At 45.9% G+C, this 18,470-nt stretch overlaps 1 protein-coding gene across 1 annotated transcript in view; it reads right to left on the bottom strand.

Moving 5' to 3' along the window:
* The window catches only part of MYO1B (myosin IB), a 163,296-nt gene that overhangs the window by 78,121 nt on the left and 66,705 nt on the right, over positions 1–18,470 (bottom strand). The window contains 2 exon segments of the mRNA XM_062189379.1: positions 493–597; positions 12,387–12,481. Coding sequence (XP_062045363.1) covers positions 493–597; positions 12,387–12,481 — 200 coding nt within the window.

Below are 18,470 nucleotides of genomic sequence, written 5' to 3'. Positions count from 1 at the left end.
ATAGATGCCTGTTGTTAAGCCACCCAGTCTATGGCACTTTATCATACGGCTGTGGGCTGACTACCAGAGAGCTCACCACAGAATCTGAGAGCTCTACAGTCAGGTTTAGTCTTTTACAGCCCTGAAAAGACTGGTCCTTCTGTGTTTCCCTGGCAACAGAACTAACCAGCCATAGGTGCCATCCTGCACGGTGAAATGGCACTGCACCATCAAATGCAATAGCAATCAGTAATTTTAAAGCAACCCTGAAGTAACTCAGATAGGAACTGAAAGTGAAAAGATGGCTGTGATTGGGAAGACTCCCTTTACACGGGTGAACCATTCCCTTCTGTAAGCCCCGGAAGCCTAGAGTTCCCAGGATGCACTTCGTTCAGCGCGTCTCGAGCCGAGTCCTTTCCTAACTCTCCCCTAGCACATCAGACCCCCGAGGGACCCTGCAAACAGGATCCATGGTTCGAGGTCCAGAGTTCAAACATACAGGGAGCTTCTTACCTTCCAGGACCGGGTTGGACTGCAAGAGCTGTTCTTTGACCTGGTTCACTTCGGCTCCTTTTCCACAAACGGCTGCCACGTAGGACATAACGAGCTTGCTGGCCTCTGTGGACCAAAAGCAGCCATGTTAATCAATGCAGCAGAAATCCTGGGAGTCTTTATTCAGGGGAGGAGAGGTGGAGAAGACCACCCGCTAACCGTGCCGTCAATGCTTTAGCTACTGAATGTTTTGGAAACCTTTTTAGATATTTGTGTGTTTTTTGTTTTTTTGGGTTTTTTTTTGACAGGCAGAGTGGATAGTGAGAGAGAGAGACAGGGAGAAAGGTCTTCCTTTTTGCCGTTGGTTCACCCTCCAATGGCCACTGCGGCCAGCGCATCTCGCTGATCCGAAGCCAGGAGCCAGGTGCTTCCTCCTGGTCTCCCATGGGGTGCAGGGCCCAAGCACTTGGGCCATCCTCCACTGCACTCCCGGGCCACAGAAAAGAGCTGGACTGGAAGAGGGGCAACTGGGACTAGAACCCGGTGTGCCGGCGCCGCAAGGCGGAAGATTAGCCTGTTAAGCCATGGCGCCGGCCAATTTGTGCTTTCTATTGAACAGCATCTCACGGATAGTGATATGACAGCAATTGTGCTTAAAGGCTGTCACTGGGCTTTTAAAATAGAACAACTGCTTGGCAACATAACCCATGGTACCTCGGGGGAATTATCTCCATAAAGCTCTCATGTACGCTGAATCACGCATCTTGTCTATCCCTGCTGCTAGGTGAGGTAGGACTGTGCTTACAAACACCGCGTAGGGGAGAGACACACAGGAGCCCACAGGGTGCTGAGGACTACGCTGGGAATTTGGGTATGTCGTCAGGGTTGGAATCCAAGTCTCCTTCTAATTTGCTTGCTGGGTAATAAGGCTTATGATGGATGGATGACACTGTCTCCCCTTTGAAAACCGTAATGTTAGGTCTGTGGAATACCACTGCTCCCCAGGGCACCACTCACAGAATACACCCTCCAGGGCTTAAAGCTCCTGCACTGCCTTCTCCTTGTTCTCAGGGTAAGTGTAATATACAAGCTCGTAAATTACCAGGTCCTAGTGCTGCTGCCCCGGGCAGGCTGGCCTGGCTGACTGGCAGCCGGGGCTTATTACTGCACCTCAGTCGACTCCTTGGTGCCATGTTTCCCTCGACCCACCCAATCTAGGGTGGAACTGGTCACTGCAGGTTCTAGTTCTTTCTAGGCTCACCGCTCCCAGCAGTTCCCGACATCCTGTGCAGGAGGGCCAGCCTCCTGGAGCACCCAAGCCCTGCAACTCCGCCGTCTAGATTCTGCAGGAAGTCACCTGCAGGCTTCCTTTCCCATCTTGCTGCTTCCTCAGCAGCACTTCCTGCGCCCTATCCCCACCTGCACACACTCACCAACATCAGGTCTATTCTTTCTGGACAAACTGCTGGCCTGCCTCACTGCCATTATAACACAAGGAGACTGAAAACACATATGGGCACGATAACTTTTACACAGTGGCAAACACACACACACACACACACGTGTATATTTTTACATGAAAAGGTGAGTTTGTCTTTTAGATTAAAATGACAAGAAAAAGTCCAGGCAAGGTGGTTTTGTTTATTATGGAAAATAGGAACCTGAGAGTAGCCAGACTCCAAACTTCAGACTCATGGCTACATCGGGCTCTCAGAAAACCCTGTTCTGGTCTAGGATGGACTTGGGGAATAAGAAAAACCTCTGGTGGCTACCAGAATCAATCTGGCTTCTCAGAGTCCTTTTATGGCCCAAACAGAATGAGATCAATTTTTCCCAGGGTCAAAATCTATTTAAAAATAATAATAATAACGGCACCACGAACCAGATTTCTTAAAACTTGGGTTGGGCTTTTATCACCTTCCTGTTAAGCTGTACATGCCCATGATATTTAATGATACATAAAGGTGGATTAATTTAAATTGAAGTTAGAAATCACTTTTATTAATTTTAAAACCTGTTGAAGCAACTCAAATATAACTTAAATATAGTTGAAGGATATACTTAAGGCATTTTTTTTTGTTGACAGGCAGAGTTAGAGAGAGAGACAGAGAGAAAGGTCTTCTTTCCATTGGTTCACTCTCCTAATGGCCGCCACAGCTGGTGCTGCTCGCTGATCCGAAGCCAGGAGCCAGGAGCCGGGTGCAGGGACCCAAACGCTTGGGCCATTCTCCACTGCCCTCCCGGGCCACAGCAGAGAGCTGAACTGGAATAGGAGCAACCGGGACTAGTAGCTGGCGCCCCAACCAGGACTAGAACCCAGGGTGCTGGCGCCGCAGGCGGAGGATTAGCCAAGTGAGCCACAGCGCCAGCCTGTACTTAAGGCATATTAACAATTTACTTCCAAGACATTAAAAAAGTTTCTATGTTCAGATTCTTATCTTTGTGAATCTACAACTGAACTCACTTTAACAACTCATTTTTATAGGATTAAGAGTAGATTTCTCTGAAGTTACTCTGCTGAAGAGAGACAACTCAACTGTTTTTGCTGACATCATACCTGATCTTTAACCCAGGTAGTTCATGAGACAGCACTACTTTAGAGAAATGAGCAAAACACTACAAAGACCAGGTGCAAGTCCAAGGTCACCAAGGGGCAGTTTCCATAATATTTCCCCATGCTGGAAACAGGCATGGTGACCTCACGAGGACTGCTGCTTCATTCTTTTGTGCTTCAGTTCTAATTAATTTGGATCTATATTCAAAGATGTACATATTTGTACAAATCAAATGTTGATATAATAATCTCTTTAAAGGAAATAGATTGTATTTCTGAAAAAAACCAAGAATTGGCTATCATCTTCCATATTTCCAAGGCCAGTTTTTGTGCTATGCTGACCAGAAAACATAGAAACCCTGGCATTTAAAGCTGGCCAGATGTCACAACTTTGCTTAGAATCCATTCTTGGTTCATCTTCTCTAACTCATACACTTCACATATGCAAATTTATACATATCATGTTTGAAGACATATTGAATCTTAAAATTCTTCAACAGGCAGACAAATAAAATAGGAAGTCTCTAAAGTTAAAAATTTCTCAACAGAAAACAGGGTAACACCTAGTAGTTAACATACATGCCACACCAGTGGACAACTGGCTGAAGGAAACACTTCTGGATTGGAACATGTAGATCAGAAGTCACTTCTACAAATAGCAGAAAGCGGCTATGCACGATTCCCTAGGATTCTGGGATTTTAATGTCCTGTAAGGGCTTGGCATGACTACAATCTCTGTACTCTCTGGCACTCTGCACTGTGTTCTAACAATACTGTGATGGAATTATCATAATCATAGAATTACACAAATCCACCTATAGTAATTGTTTAATGAAAGAGAACACTATGAAATAGCAGTGGGTGAATGAGGAAAGGAAAACACATTTCAATGACAGAGATTTGTGACCATGAAGACAAAAGCATGGGAATCCCCAGAGACATCAAAACCTTGGTGCATTAACAGAGCAGGCACCACCTGGATCCAACTACTGTGTTGGTGGGGTGGGGGTGGGGGGGGATACAAGCAAGGCTTTTGCTTTTTGGAGTTTTTTTCATAGACCTTCTAATGAATTTTTCCAAGAGTAAACAGATCTACAAATGTATCTATAGACACAGGTAACATCATTTATGTCACATATAGATCACATCATGTATAACAGAGCATATAGAAGGAGTCTCATACACACACACACACACACGCACAGAGATAATTTATCTCTATACCTCTTACCTCTTCAGTTACGATACACAAATCTTTCTAGGGATTGAGCTGGTGGTTCAGAGACAAACACAGTTCAGAGACAGTCAAATGAACAAGGCCCTGTCTGTGTACAACAGAACAAGCACTCTGGTGCTTAGGGGAACAATTCTTGCAGTCCTGAGTTTGCTGTGTGGCAACATAACCCAGCTGCAGCACCTGCAAACTGATCTGACAGGCAGCCAAGAACCGTCCCAATCCCAGTACAAAATACATGGAGTTTGCAGGCCAGCACTGTGGCACAGGGAGTTAAGTCACCACCTGTGACACGAGCATCCGACTTGGGAGTACTCCTGTCTCTGTCCCTCCATCTTTTGTCCCCATTTTCCCCGCTTTGTCATGCTGCCTTTCAAATAGATGGATAGATCTTTAAAAACAGACAAAAAAAAAACAAGGCACAGGGCTTGCAACGAGAGATGCAGGCTTGACCACAGAGACACCATCACGGCTGGTGACACTTTCACCGAAATAAAACTATGTCGCCTGCTTCTGAAAGAGCCTCCCCACCCCCAAGTCCCTTATAATTCACATAAAACATGTGGATTGAGGAGGGCCCTTCTCACACGGGGAAGAAATAAAACAAAAGGCGGCTATGCTCTGGCCTTGAGTCGCTTAGCTATTCTGTTTTCACACAGGTGTGCTCAACAGTGCGAACCACTCAGTGATGTTTAGGCTGAAGTCAGCGGCACTGCTGTCGCTGGCAGAGTCAAGGCACTACCCCAGATGGAAAGTAGGGCAAGGTTATTTGGGGTTTAGACGCAAAGGTTTTGATGAGCAAGGCAGGCTACACAAGTCTCCCTGCAGACAGCTGACAAGTGCCCAGAAATTGATGTCACCGCCAAGTCAGGAACCAACTCATTCATAATGTTTTCGGATGTCAGGATCATCTTCTCAGGCCCAGAGATTTATGGTGATGTCCTTGGAAAAACAGGATGGTGCCGCTCCTGTTGCCCGCTGTCGGTGCTTGAGTGGTCCCCCATAAACCGTGCGTATTCCTGGCTCTGAACTGGGAGTTCATTGCCTGGAAAGGCTTGGGCACTTTTATGAGGCATGATGAATTTTTTATTGAGCACAGCAGTAATGAATTAAATAGCACCCCAACGGACTCCAACGGTTCACGCCTCTCCCTAGGCGCCCATTTTATATAACCCTGCAGCTTAAGCGTGTCGCCAGTGTGCAAGGCCTATATCATCATCATCTGCAGAGGGGGGCTTATGACCTAGTTAAGTTAATTACTTCTTACAAGATGAGCTCTCTAGCACTACACGGGAGTTCTATATAAAGAAATGAGGAAAGATCCTTTTAGTACATGTAGAATACACAGCACATTCCAGGCCCCAAAACTGTTATGATCATGAATCAGATGATGTGACATCTCAAGGATGACCCAGTACCCTGCTTTGCGCAGAGCTGAGATAAGCCCATGCCCACCCAACGTTCCTCAAACCACTGGTCTATTACGTTCCATCATTTTGTCTTCCCAGAGTGATGGTCATGAAACAGACTCCAAACACCACATGAATTCTATGCTTTACTCCGTGTTACACTTTGTAAAAATCGGTTTTTATTTTTACTGGAAAGGCAGAGAGCTCTCCCATCTACTGGTTCACTCCCTAAATGCCTACAACAGCTGGAGCTGGACCTTGAACCCAGGTCACCCACGAGTGGCGAAGACCCAACTACTTGCACATTAGCAGGACTGGGAATGGAGAGCAGAGCTGGAACTCGAATCCAGGTGCTCCAATGTGGATGTGGGCTCCCCACGCAGCAGCTTAACTGCTACCGAACTCCTGCCCCACTCTCATTTCACAGCCTAATGACAATTTTTTAAGTTTTTTTTTTTTTTTTTTTTTTGAAAGAGTTAGAGAGGGAGAGAGAGACAGAGCCAGAGAGATCTTTCATCTATTGGTTCACTCTGCAGGTGACCACAATGGCCAGGGATGTGCCAAGCTGAAGCCAGGAACGAGAAGCTTCTTCTGGGTGTTCACACGGGTAGCAGGGGTCCAAGGACTTGGGCCATGTTCTGCTGCTCTCCCCAGCCAATCACAGGGAGTTGAATCAGCCGGGGCACAAACCGGCACTCATATGGGATGCCAGAGTTGCAGGCGGCAGCCTCACCTGCTATACCACAATGCTGGGCCTTGGTCTAATGACAATTTAAAACCAGGGTAGGGACTGGGCATTCTGCTTTGTGCCTGGGTTCAATTCTCATCTCTAGCTCTTGACTCCAGCTCTGATGGCTCAAGTTATTGGGTCCCTACCACCCACCTGGAAGACCTGGATTTTATATTTCTGACTCCTGGCTTCAGCCCCTGCCCAGCTCCAACTGTTGCAGTCATTCTGGAGTAAACCAGTGGATAGAAGCTCTCTCTCCTCCTCTTTCTCACTCTCTTTACACCCCAAATAAGTGTTATTTTCCAAAAAATATAAAATTGTGGTAAAATCTGAAGGCATTTTTGAGTTACTCCTTTTAAAAGACATAAAACTGGGAAAAGACAGGAATAAGTCAGCAATGCAATGTGTGTGTCTGCCGACTCACAGGGAGGAAATGCTGGAAGTTACATGGGTTACCAGCTGGCGAAGTGTGTAGCTGAGTGTGTCTATAGATTTTATTTATTTGAAACTCAGAGACAGAGAGAGACAGAAAGACAGATCCAGAGAGAATTCTTCCACCTGCTGGTTCACTCCCAAAATGGCTGCAATGGCTGGAGCTGGGCCAGGTTGAAGCCAGGAACCAGGAGCTTCTTCCAGGTCTCCCATGCAGCACAGGGGCCCAAAGACTTGGGCCATGTTCTGTTTTCCCATATGCATTAGCAGGGAGATGGCTAGGAAGTGGAACAGCCGGGACGCGAACCAGTGCCTATATGGGATGCTGGTGCTGCAGGTGGTGGCTTTACCCACTACTCCACAACACCAACCCCAACAGCAGCGGCAGAGGCCTCCCAGCAATCAGAGGGTTAGTGCTGAGGGGCTGCTGGAGCCAACACGGAGGTCCATCACAGGCCCACGGAACACAGCAGCTCAACACCAAGACCAACGCTGCCAGTGAGACAGGGTTACGCTGAGAATACAACCCAAGGACCAGCACAACCTCGCACTGCCACTGAGCTACACGTGACAGCTGGCTTTCAATAGCCTGTAGCGAGCTATGAGTCTGCTTTGTTTCTTGGAGTTAAAGAAAATAAAACAAAAACAGGGTGCACATTTTTAATGTCTTATTTCATTTCCCTAGTATCGGCGAGTCACACAGGGGAGTGGGGAGGCGCAGCTCCGGGTGATGGTGGGCCCGCCTCCAGCCCACAGCGGCAAGACTCCCAAAGCCGTGCAGCTTTATGATGGAGAGCAAAGCCCTCCCAGGAAGGCCCAAATCCAGGGAGTCCAGCGGTGACTGGCACGCTGAAACCAACAGGGCAAGCTACTGCCCAGGAAGACATCAAGAGAGGAGAAAGCGCAAAACAGAACCACCTCCAAGCTGGAGCAAGTGAACGCCGCCCTCTGAGCGGCCTCACCCAGGAGCTGGGGACAGAAGACGCGGGAGACACCAGCAGAGAGCCTGGCCAGCAGTTCTGAGGACCGGGTCACGTGCAGATTCGTACAACCAGACCAGTGACTGCCACTCACTTGGGAACAAATGGGTACAATGAGAATACTCAAAAACAATTAATAGACCTATACCCTTAGTCATGAAAACGGAGTGAAGACACCTCAAGAACTGAAGCAGCCTGGGACGATTTCTGTGTCTTCTTCCAAGTGAAAATAAAAAGGGGCCTGTGTGACATGAACCCGGGGGCTTGCAGATAAGGGCATTTCCAGAAGCTCATGGAATGTGGAACTAACAGATAAGCTTATTTGGATACAGTTTTTGCAATCTATGGATATGAGGGGTCTTACAGACCTCACAAAAATGCAAGTTTTGAAAAAACTATGCACAGATTTCAATATAACTTTTAAGGCAATTTCCACAAATTTTTGAAAGTACCCTCATAATGGTCAGGTGTGAGATACCACAGCAATTCAAAGGCATTCTGGCAATGGAGAGTCGTTAAGTCGTCTTGCCACTATTAGCACCGGTCAACCAAGCAAGAGCTATACTAGAACCACATTCATTTCACATGACAAAATGGCCAGAGACAAGAGGCAAAGGCATTCTCCCAAGGTGCCCAGGTCCTGATGAGGTTTCCACAATGACAAACGGACCTGAATGGCCAAAGGTCTCCATCAAAAGAGATTAGAGGTAGGCAACAGAGGAAGAGACACCCCCTGGGCGCTACTATGCAGCATACTCATGGAAGAAAATGGCCAGTGGCTTAGAGGAGAGTCTCCACGTGGGTGCAAGGAGAAGGAAGCAGCAGCCTGGCCTGACATATGGTCTAGAGACAGAACTGACAAGAGGAGAAAATAGATTTGATGTGGGAAGTAGGAGGAAGAAATCAAAGATACTTACATTGGTAGCTTGAGTAACTGGGTTGATGAGTGGTCCCATTTATTGAGATCAGGAAGTTTGGTTATAGGAGGATAAAGAGAGAAATCAAGAGCTCCATTCTGTTAATACTGAGTTTGAGACCATCTGAGGCTCCCACAAGGAGATGTCAGGTGGGTACTAAATAATTTAGCTGGAAGATCAGACACCTGGTACTGGCTGGAAGTACGGACACAAAAAGCACTAACAGGCCCAGAGAAGAGCTGAGACTACCAAAGGAGAGAATGTGAAAAAAGACAGACATCCAGAGTTCAGCAAAACAACCAATTAACTTTCAGTGGGATGAACCTGTATTTTGAGCAATTTGCATTTAGATGAGCCTTTGGCCTGGCCCTGTTCGGTGTTTTTAATTACTTAGGCATGAGGCTGGCTCCTTGGATGGGGAATGAAATTCATTCAATTATTTGAATATGTGCTTATTCGCCTACTGTGTGCAGGCATTAAACTAGGTTGTAGAGTTACAAACCAAAATCCTTAGGGCCAGCACTGTGGCATAGTAAGTTAAGCCTCCGCCTGTGATGCTGGCATCCCACATGGGCACCAACCAGTTAGATTCCTGGATGCTCCACTTCCAATCCAGCTCTCTGCTTGTGGCCTAGCAGGGCAGTAGAAGATGGTCCAGGTCCCTGGAAGAAGCTCCTGGCTCCTGGCTTCAGATCGGCCCAGCTCTGGCCACTGTGGCCACTTGGGGAGTACACCAGTGGACAGAAGACCTCTTTGACTCTCCCACTGTCTGTAACTCTGCCTCTCAAATAAAAATAAACAAATCTTTTTTACAAAACAAAAGAAAACCCCTCCATCCAAAAGACATGGGAGACAGGTTGAAAGAGACTGTCCAACATGGGAAATGGCCATATGGCTCTCAAACAGATCCGTTCAGGGGATGGAGGGGCAGCTTAGCACACTGGATAAAAGCGGGAACTCCAGAACTAACTACTGGCATTCAAAACCCAGCTCTGGCATGCGTGTCTGGCACAGCAGTTGAGACGCCGCTTGGGATGCCCGCATTCTACACTGGAGAGCCTGGTTTGAGTTCCAGCTCTGCTGCTTCCAATCCAGGTTTCCACTAACATGCATCCTGGAAGTCAGCAGATAATGGCTCAAGGCTGGAGTCCTGGCCACCCAGATGGCACATCCAGATGGAGTACTAGGCTCCTGGCTGGCCCAGCTCTGGCTGTTGTGAACATTTTGGGGAATGAATCAGTGGAAAAGCTCTTTGTCCCTTTCAAAAAAAAAAAAAAAAAAAATCAAAATTAAAATTTCCTTTTAAGCTTCAAAATTCCAGTTCTGCCACTTACTGTGTTAAGTTTAGGCAAATGGCTTAACTTTTCTGTATCTCAATTTTCCCATCATAAAAATGGGGATGATAACAATCAGTGTATGTATATATGTAATGTGCTAAATAAGCACAATGCTCAGGATGTGGCGAGTACTCAGAAAGGCCTACCTGCTATTATTGGTATTACCCAACAGCAGGACACAGGTCCTTCACCGCACTCATGTTTCTTAAAGGGCCATGATTACAATTAACAAAAATAATCTTAAAGTCTACATATAATTTTAAAATAATGTCGTTAATACTAGACTAAGATGTGGCCTAACAGGGGTTAATGGGCAACAAATCTAAACCTTTCTTGGTGAAAAGCCCACTATGAGTCAACATCAATTATGTTAATAGAAGCCACGGTCCACACTGAGAGGCTGATAGTTCCACCTTGTTAAGAGGAACAAACCTGAAGCACTCTGTTTACTTCTTGGTTTGTAACTTTTTGAAGCACATGGACAAGTGAGGTTGCTTCCTAAACGGTACGACCGTGTACACGCGGTACCTGTGAACAAGATCCTCTCCTGCGGTTACACGCTCTCTCCCATAAGCACCCTGGACTTTTCCTTCACCACACTTGTTTCATATATAATCTGTATGAACATGAGCATACGACACATGCGTTTGTATTGCACAGAGTTGTTTGCTTCTCTTACCAGGCTCCAAACACAAACAGCCAAGAACGGTGCCTGGCTCACGGATGTGTCACTCCTATCTGTCACAGTACCTTTCATCAGTGACTGGTCTTTTTTCTCTGGATGAGTGAATACATGAACACGTAGTGCATGACAAATTTTTGAAGTGATTTTTTTTTTTCCCCCTAAGAAAACACAATCTTGATTTCAAATAACTATCCTATGGAAGAGAGGGCAGGATTATCTGGTAAGGTTCCAGACAGCAGAGGGAAGACGAAAGAGCAGAGGTGAACTTCAACTCTAGGAACCTGTAGGACAAAGTCCATGGGTCGCCTTACAAAGCAGTGAGCCCTCCCTCACTGCAGGAAGGAGTCTGGCTGTCCATGCGGAGGGTCCTACAGTAGATTCTCTACAACTAAGATCTCTCCCAAGTACACTCTATGATGCTTTCTGCTACTTTAGATTCTTACAGGCCAGTCGTTTTCCCTCCGACTCTGCCCATCCAGCCCTGGATCCTGTACAACCCAGCAGGGAGAGGACACCGCGTCCCCACAGGACTCACGAAGGGCACCGGGTTCAAGGATCTGACCACTGCTTCTTCAGCTACACGGGGGAGCAGGGAGGAGTCCCAGAAGTTCAGTGGAGGAAGAAGAGGCATAGGAAGAAATGCTCTTTCAAAGGAGATACGAGACTTCCAAGGCACAAATCTAAGAGCTTGTGAATGAAAGGGGTTTCGTGCGGTGATTTTCTTCTCTTGATCTGTGGGGACTGCAAATGTGTAACTCTGATAACTAAGTAGGCAGACAAGCAGGAAATGTTTAAAATGCTACCTCTGCATACCAAAAGAAGCAACAATTATCAAATTCTCATCTATAAAGCAAATGTTTTACAGAAGGAACATTATGGAAGTATCATCTCTCTCACCCTCCACCTCCCCCCTTGAACTGTAAGTCCCACCAAAGACACCCAAGGTCAACAGTGGTTTTAACCCTTGCAAGTCTGTACCAGAGAGTGTAGCTCCTCTGAATCTTTTCCAAGTTAATTAGGTACTATGGGTAAAATCCCTTTCTCCTTCAAAGTAACAAATCATATGAAATGCAGTCACTAAAAGTACAAGGGAAAAAAAGCATAACTCCTTTTATTTTATGGAGAGGTTGCCAGGCATCTAAAAAAATACACTATACAAAAAAAAAAAAAAAATCTCAATTCTTCACAGAGCAGAGGAAGACTCTAGAATAAAATTAAACCTTTCCCCTGGTGCCTTCTCTCACTGTTTAGCACAGATGAGATGTGGTTGTGGCCTCCCAACTCCAGAATAGCTTAGCATTGCTTGAGGACAGGACCACACTTCGGTCCTCTGGCAACTTGCAGGAAAGGTAAAGACCCTGAAGCACCCAAAGATTGGGCTAGAAAACTCTAGAACCAGTACTGGACTTTCCTGTGGGTTAAAACCCTTTTGGTACCCACAGGAACCTTGCACCTTCACTGAAGAGATGAGGCAAGTCCTTCCCTGTGAGCATCCACTGCTCCAAAGCAGTAACCTCCTGCAAAGGAACTGACAGTGGTCCTGTGACACGGGTCTCCACCTGCCCCCTTTGCTGTCCTCACTCTGGGCAGCTGTTACCTTCTGCAGAGAAGGTCAGGTTGTTCGATGGTGGCCTTACCTGTTTTTCCTGCTCCACTTTCCCCAGTAATGAGAATACATTGGTCTTTATCTTGATCACGTAGGGATCGGTAAGCTTCATCCGACAGGGCAAAGCTGCAGGGGAGAACGGAGAAAAAGTCCTTAGAATGCAGCTTATGATTACATGTTTGTCAGATGGAACCACAGGCTCTTGAAAGGGCCACTCTGATGTGCAATGGAAAGCAAACTGAGACACCACATTTTATTTCCTTCAAGTTCTTAAAATAAATAAATAAAACAATCCTTGTGGCCCATATTACCTTTCCCCATGTTTTCTCCACTAATGGAAATGATATCAATTTATGATACTCGGAGGAGAGACCTTGCATAATCCCTTTGTTATAATCATGGCTCTTTTTATTAAAAGCTAGGTCTGGGGCTGGTGCTGTGGCACAGTGGATTAAGCTGCCACCTGTGATGCCGGCATCTCATATGGACACTAGTTCGAGTCCTTGCTGCTCCAGTTCCAATCCACCTCCCCACTAATGAGCCTGGGAAAGCAGTGGAAGATGCCCAAGTGCCACCCACATGGAAAACCTGGATGGAGTTCCAGGCTCCTGACTTCAGCCTGGCCCAGCCCCAGCCATTGCAGCCATTTCGGGAGTGAACCAGCAGATGGAAGACCTCTCTCTCTGTTACTCTTTCAAACAAATAAATACATGTTTAAAAAAAATAATTAAAATCTAGGTAGTTCAAAGAACCAAAGAGAAAATCTTCTGTCACATGCCTACAACTAGACAACGTTGAGCCTTTTTTTAGGACCATACGACAATACAATGAGAAAACCACTCCTATCAATACATGGGAGTTTTAATTAAAACAATAAGGGAAAAAACTCTTTTCAAACATTAGGAACACACTATCAAATACCAAATAACTGACATTACTACCACTGAGCTAAATCTAGAACTCACCTTTACAAACAACAAAAACCCTAACAGCTACCAGAGGCAGAGTGCTACTATTAGGCTTACCATGGTTCTTGTCCTGAAGGCCCCCAAGCTCACCCTGCCTTAGGAAGACAAAGAACCTCTTACCGAGGGAGGGAGGCCAGGCCTTGCCTCCTCAAAATCTACTAATACAGTAAACTTGGCCCCTCCCAGCTAACTGGAAAATAACCCTAACAACATGATAATGTATTTACGATAGATAAAGTTCCTCTTCTAATTGATGGATTACTATATACTCTTTTAGGGTCTATGGTCAGGAAGAAGCTAGGAATGAAGACGGAGTTAATAGCTGGCCCTTTCTTTCATGAGTTCTCTGTCAAAAGCAAGGGAGGAAAACACAGCAAAAGTGGCAACCCACCACATGAAACCCATGGTAAAGACACCCAGGAAACATGGCAGAGCAAGGCAGGGGCCTCAGCACGGTGCAGATTGGAGCAGAGAATCCTCCAGGGGTAGCAAAGGCAGTCCTAAAGAATGAATTAGCAGGAGAGGAAATCCAGACAGCCAACAGACTTGACAACATGCTCAGGATCGCCAGCCATCAGGGAAATGCAAATCAAAACTACAGTGAGGTTTCCCCTCACCCCAGTTAGAATGGCTTTCATACAGAAATTAACAAATAACAAATACTGGTGAGGATGTGGGGGAAAAGGTAACCTAACCTACCATTGGTGGGAATGTCAACTGGCAAAGACACTATGGGAGACAGTGTGGAGAAACCTCAGAAATCTGAATATAGACCTACCATATGACCCAGCCATCCCACTCCTGGGAATTTACCCATGGGAAATGAAATAAGTATATGAAACAGTTGCATGCACCTCCATGTTTATTGCAGCTCAATTCACAATAGCTAAGACATGGAATAAACCTAAATGCCTATCAACTGAAGACTGAATAAAGAAATTATGGGATATGTACACCATGGAATACTACACAGCAGTAAAAAACATGCAAAAAAAAAAAAAAGAGTCCAGTCATTTGCAACAAAATGGATGAAACTAGAAAACTTAGTGAAATAAGCCACTCCCAAAGGGACAAATTCCATGTTCTCCGTGACCTTTGATAAGTATAAAAGAGCACCTAGAAGGCAACAAGCAGAAATGAAATGGACACTTTGAGAAGCAATGATTTGGAACAGCCCTTCTCTTGACTGTTGAACAGCTTCTTATTTTGAATTTTTTTTCCTTTATAATATTTTCCTTATCTTTTTCTCTTTCATACTATTCATTGAACGCTATACTTAACACAGTTAATCATATATGTATAAAGTTCATTAAAAACAGATCTTTATAAAGAATAAGAGTGAGAATAAGAGGCCGGCACTGCGGCTCATTAGGCTAATCCTCCGCCTGCAGCACCAGCACCCCAGGTTCTAGTCCCGGTTGGGGCGTCGGATTCTGTCCTGGTTGCCCCTCTTCCAGGCCAGCTCTCTGCTGTGGCCAGGGAGTGCAGTGGAGGATGGCCCAAGTGCTTGGGCCCTGCACCCACATGGGAGACTAGGAGAAGCACCTGGCTCCTGGCTTCAGATCAGCGCGATGTGCCCGCCACAGCGCGCCGGCCACAGTGGCCATTGAAGGGTGAACCAATGGCAAAAGGAAGACCTTTCTCTCTCTCTCTCTCTCTCTCTCTCACTATCCACTCTGCCTGTCCCAAAAAAAAGTGAGAATAAGAAAGGGAAGAGGAAATGCAGGTGGCAGCGAGGGTGGGAGGGCAGGCACAATGGGAAGAATTACTAAGATCCTAAAGTTATAACTGTGAAATGTATGCGGTTCACAACTGCACAGCAGTATAGTCCTATGGACTTACTTCTAAGGGTACAGCTTAACAACTAGCCATAGGACCCCAAAATCCCTTAAGCTGGCTGATAAAAATAGCAGCTTAAGTGTTGTAAAGATCAAATGGATAGGAATAAGTAGTAAAGTGACCATAAGATAGGATCAAGTGTTACAGTGATCATATAAATAGGACTAAGTGTTTGGAAACAATAATGGAATTAAAAAGGAGTGAAGGCTCCAACATGGGAAGCCGTCTATACAGACAACTCATAGAATGACAAACACTTTAAGTAGCACTCCAACTTCACAATCAGCCCTTAAAGGCATTCCAGTCTGGAAAGCCCAGGGGAAGCATTTCAGGCATGAAAAGCCAAGAAACTCTGGGGAAAAAATGTCCCACATAAAAGGACCCCTGCGGGTGAGACCCCAATGGAAAGAAATGGCCACCAAAGGAGGATGTACTTTTCTCTGAAGGGAGGAGAGAACTTCCACTTTGCTTATGGCCTTGTAGAGCTAGGGGATCCTAAAGGCTTCCATAGCCAAGGCAGCTCACGTCAAGAGCCTTGGGTGATCACTGATGTTGCACTTTAGGAGTGTTATTTGTTAAATAAACAAGAGTCACTGTGCACTAACTTCCCACGCAGGACATCTGTCTTCAAAGAGTTGTTATCATGAGACTTAATACTAAAACTTGTTCCCCCAAATCATTTCCATTTTAAGAATCAAAGGGAGGATATTATGTTTCATAAGTTATAGTTATGTCTAAGAGCTCGCAAAGATGTCTTATCCTTGGGTTCTTCTTTAAAGACAATTAAGCTTCTAAAAGGAAAGAAAGGGGAGAAAGGAAGGGAAAAGAGGAAGGAGGAAAAATGAACTCACCTTCAAGCAGTAACAGAGAACAGCCCTTGTCTAGACTGTTGAGGAACACTTCTTTTTATTCCATTCTTTTTTTTCTTTTTGCTTTTTCTTGAACTTAAACAGGAGAGGGAGGAGGAAGGGGGTGGGGGAGTGCATGGGAGGGCAGGTATGGAAGAATTATTATGTTCCTAACGTTGTATTTATGAGATACATAAAAAAAGAAAAGATGAACTAGAAAAAAAGAATGAATTAGCAAAACAGGCTTCTAGGCTAGAACATAAGGGAAGATGGGGATGAGGGTTCTGTGCAGCCCCATGTCATAAGGAAGGCAGAGCATAAGGAGAGAGAGCTGGGCAGGTCCAAATGAAGAACAATGGAGCTGAGGCCACACTGCAGGACTACAAACAGGCACGTGTCCAGGTCAGACCACAGCAATTACAACTACTAATGGTGACATTTACCATGTACCAGAACTGCTCCCAAGCCCTCTGTGTTTCAATCTCACAACAAGACTGGCACAAAACGAAGACATCCCTTGCCAAGGCCACATGGCCAGCATGACACAGTGGAGTCAGACCCAGCCTCTGCCCTCTGCTCTTGGATACATGACAAGATGACCAGGTACAGTCTAGAAGCAGGAAGAATGGTGACAAGCTGGAATACAGGAAGATTTTCAGTCTGGCCATCAGACTGCAGAGGGTCCTCCAAGCCACTCAGCACTGTGGCTTTCTTCAGAAGGTATGTGAAACAATGATACTGACAACTTACCAAGCACCTTCAAGGAGCCGGGTGTCAGAGCCGGCACTGTGGCATAGTTCTTTAAGCTGCTACCTACAGTACTGGCATCCATATGGGCACTGGTTTGTGTCCTGGCTGCTCTACTTCTGATCCAGCTCCCTGCTACTGCACCTGGGAAACCAGCTGAAGATGCCCCAAGTGCTTGGGCCCTTGCACCTACATGGGAGATCTAGAAGAAGCTCCTGGCTCCTGGATTTGGCCCGGCCCAGCCCTGGCCATTGTGGCTATTTGGGGAGTGAACCAGTGGATCTAAGATCTCTCTCTCCCTCCATCTCTCTAACTCAGTCTTTCAAATAAATATATAAATCTTTAAAAAGTAATAAAATAAAAGGAAAGAAAAGAAAAAGGAGCCGGGTGCCCTCATGTTCATGATCAGATTGAATCTTCATCACAACTCTGCAAAATGTTAGCCTCAAGGAAAAGTGATCTTGAGAAGTAACACAAGCAGCCCGTGATCCCTTTCTCAGGAGGGACCACTTAAACCTGACAGTTTCATGAAACACATCCTTCCCCGCTCATCGTCTCCTCCTCCAGCAGCTCCTTGTGAGCACAGCCTTCCCCCAGCTGGACGACAAGGAGGATGGACAGGACCCACACACCAAGGAGTCTATAGCTTTCCAGGTAGTAAACAGACTGTGAGGGCATTTGTTGAAAAACAAAAGACAAAGATTGAAAATATCTGGCCCAGGGTCTTTTGTGAGTAACTTGCTGCTCAACTTACCCTACTGAACGGTGGACACTAATCTCTGTCCTCAAAGCCCTTGCATTCGCTCACTAGACAACCACAGCTCTGCTGGTGCTCCAAGACAGCTCAGGGCCTCAGTCGCCTCTAGGGTTCTCTGGCTCCCCATGTGGGACAGTGGAAAAGACAGTGAATACATAGAATCTTCGGAAAGTTCATGGAAAAACTATGCCTGGATTTTAAAAATTTCTTGCACCAAAATAAAATTAGATTTTAATTGTATCGTTCTAGGGCCTTCCTGAAGTACCCTCATATGAAGGCAGAAAACATCCTAGATGAGAGTCCCTTGTCCCCAGTTCTGCACCTTAACCACTTGTGTGACCTCAGGCAAGTTATTCACCCTGGCTGAAACCTGGTTTCGTCACCTACAAGATGAGGAATGTAGTCACGTACCTGCAATTAGAGGACCACACAAATGTGTGTAAAAAGCACTCTGAAAGTTGCAAAGTCCTGAATAATTGTCAGGAAACCACTGTGCCGTAATTAGTCACGTACACATCCTCTTATCCCTTTTAATCTCCTCTGCACGGAGCTTTTCTATCTAAGCAATCGCTGTGCTATCCACAGAGATAAACACACAAAATGTGATCTGTGCCAAGTCAGGAATGAATGAACCAATGAGTGAGTGGATTCTCTCCAAGCAGTGGCAAAGTCACTGCTGGAGGGAGCTCCGTGAAGAACGGCAAACATCAGGGAATGCATTTCTTCTACAGCCTTCCAGCAGGAAAGGAAAGCAGGCTTTGATTTCTTGCTAGCTTTCCTCCGGGCCCCTCATCCAAGACGACAGAGATGCCACCTTCATCATCCCGGCTGGCGGGAAACAGAAAGTCTCCCAACCACACGCATTCACTCTCCGGGGACTGTTTAACACGGCCCTTTGTCCCCTCCCTGCAGGACTAACATTTAGCTTCATGGTTACACCATAACTAGATCCAAAA

The sequence above is a fragment of the Lepus europaeus genome, chromosome 1 (genome assembly GCF_033115175.1).
Source record: "Lepus europaeus isolate LE1 chromosome 1, mLepTim1.pri, whole genome shotgun sequence".
NCBI classification, from domain to species: domain Eukaryota; kingdom Metazoa; phylum Chordata; class Mammalia; order Lagomorpha; family Leporidae; genus Lepus; species Lepus europaeus.
The sequence above is the reverse complement of the archived record's forward strand: the minus strand, read 5'-3'. Positions and strand labels throughout refer to the sequence as shown.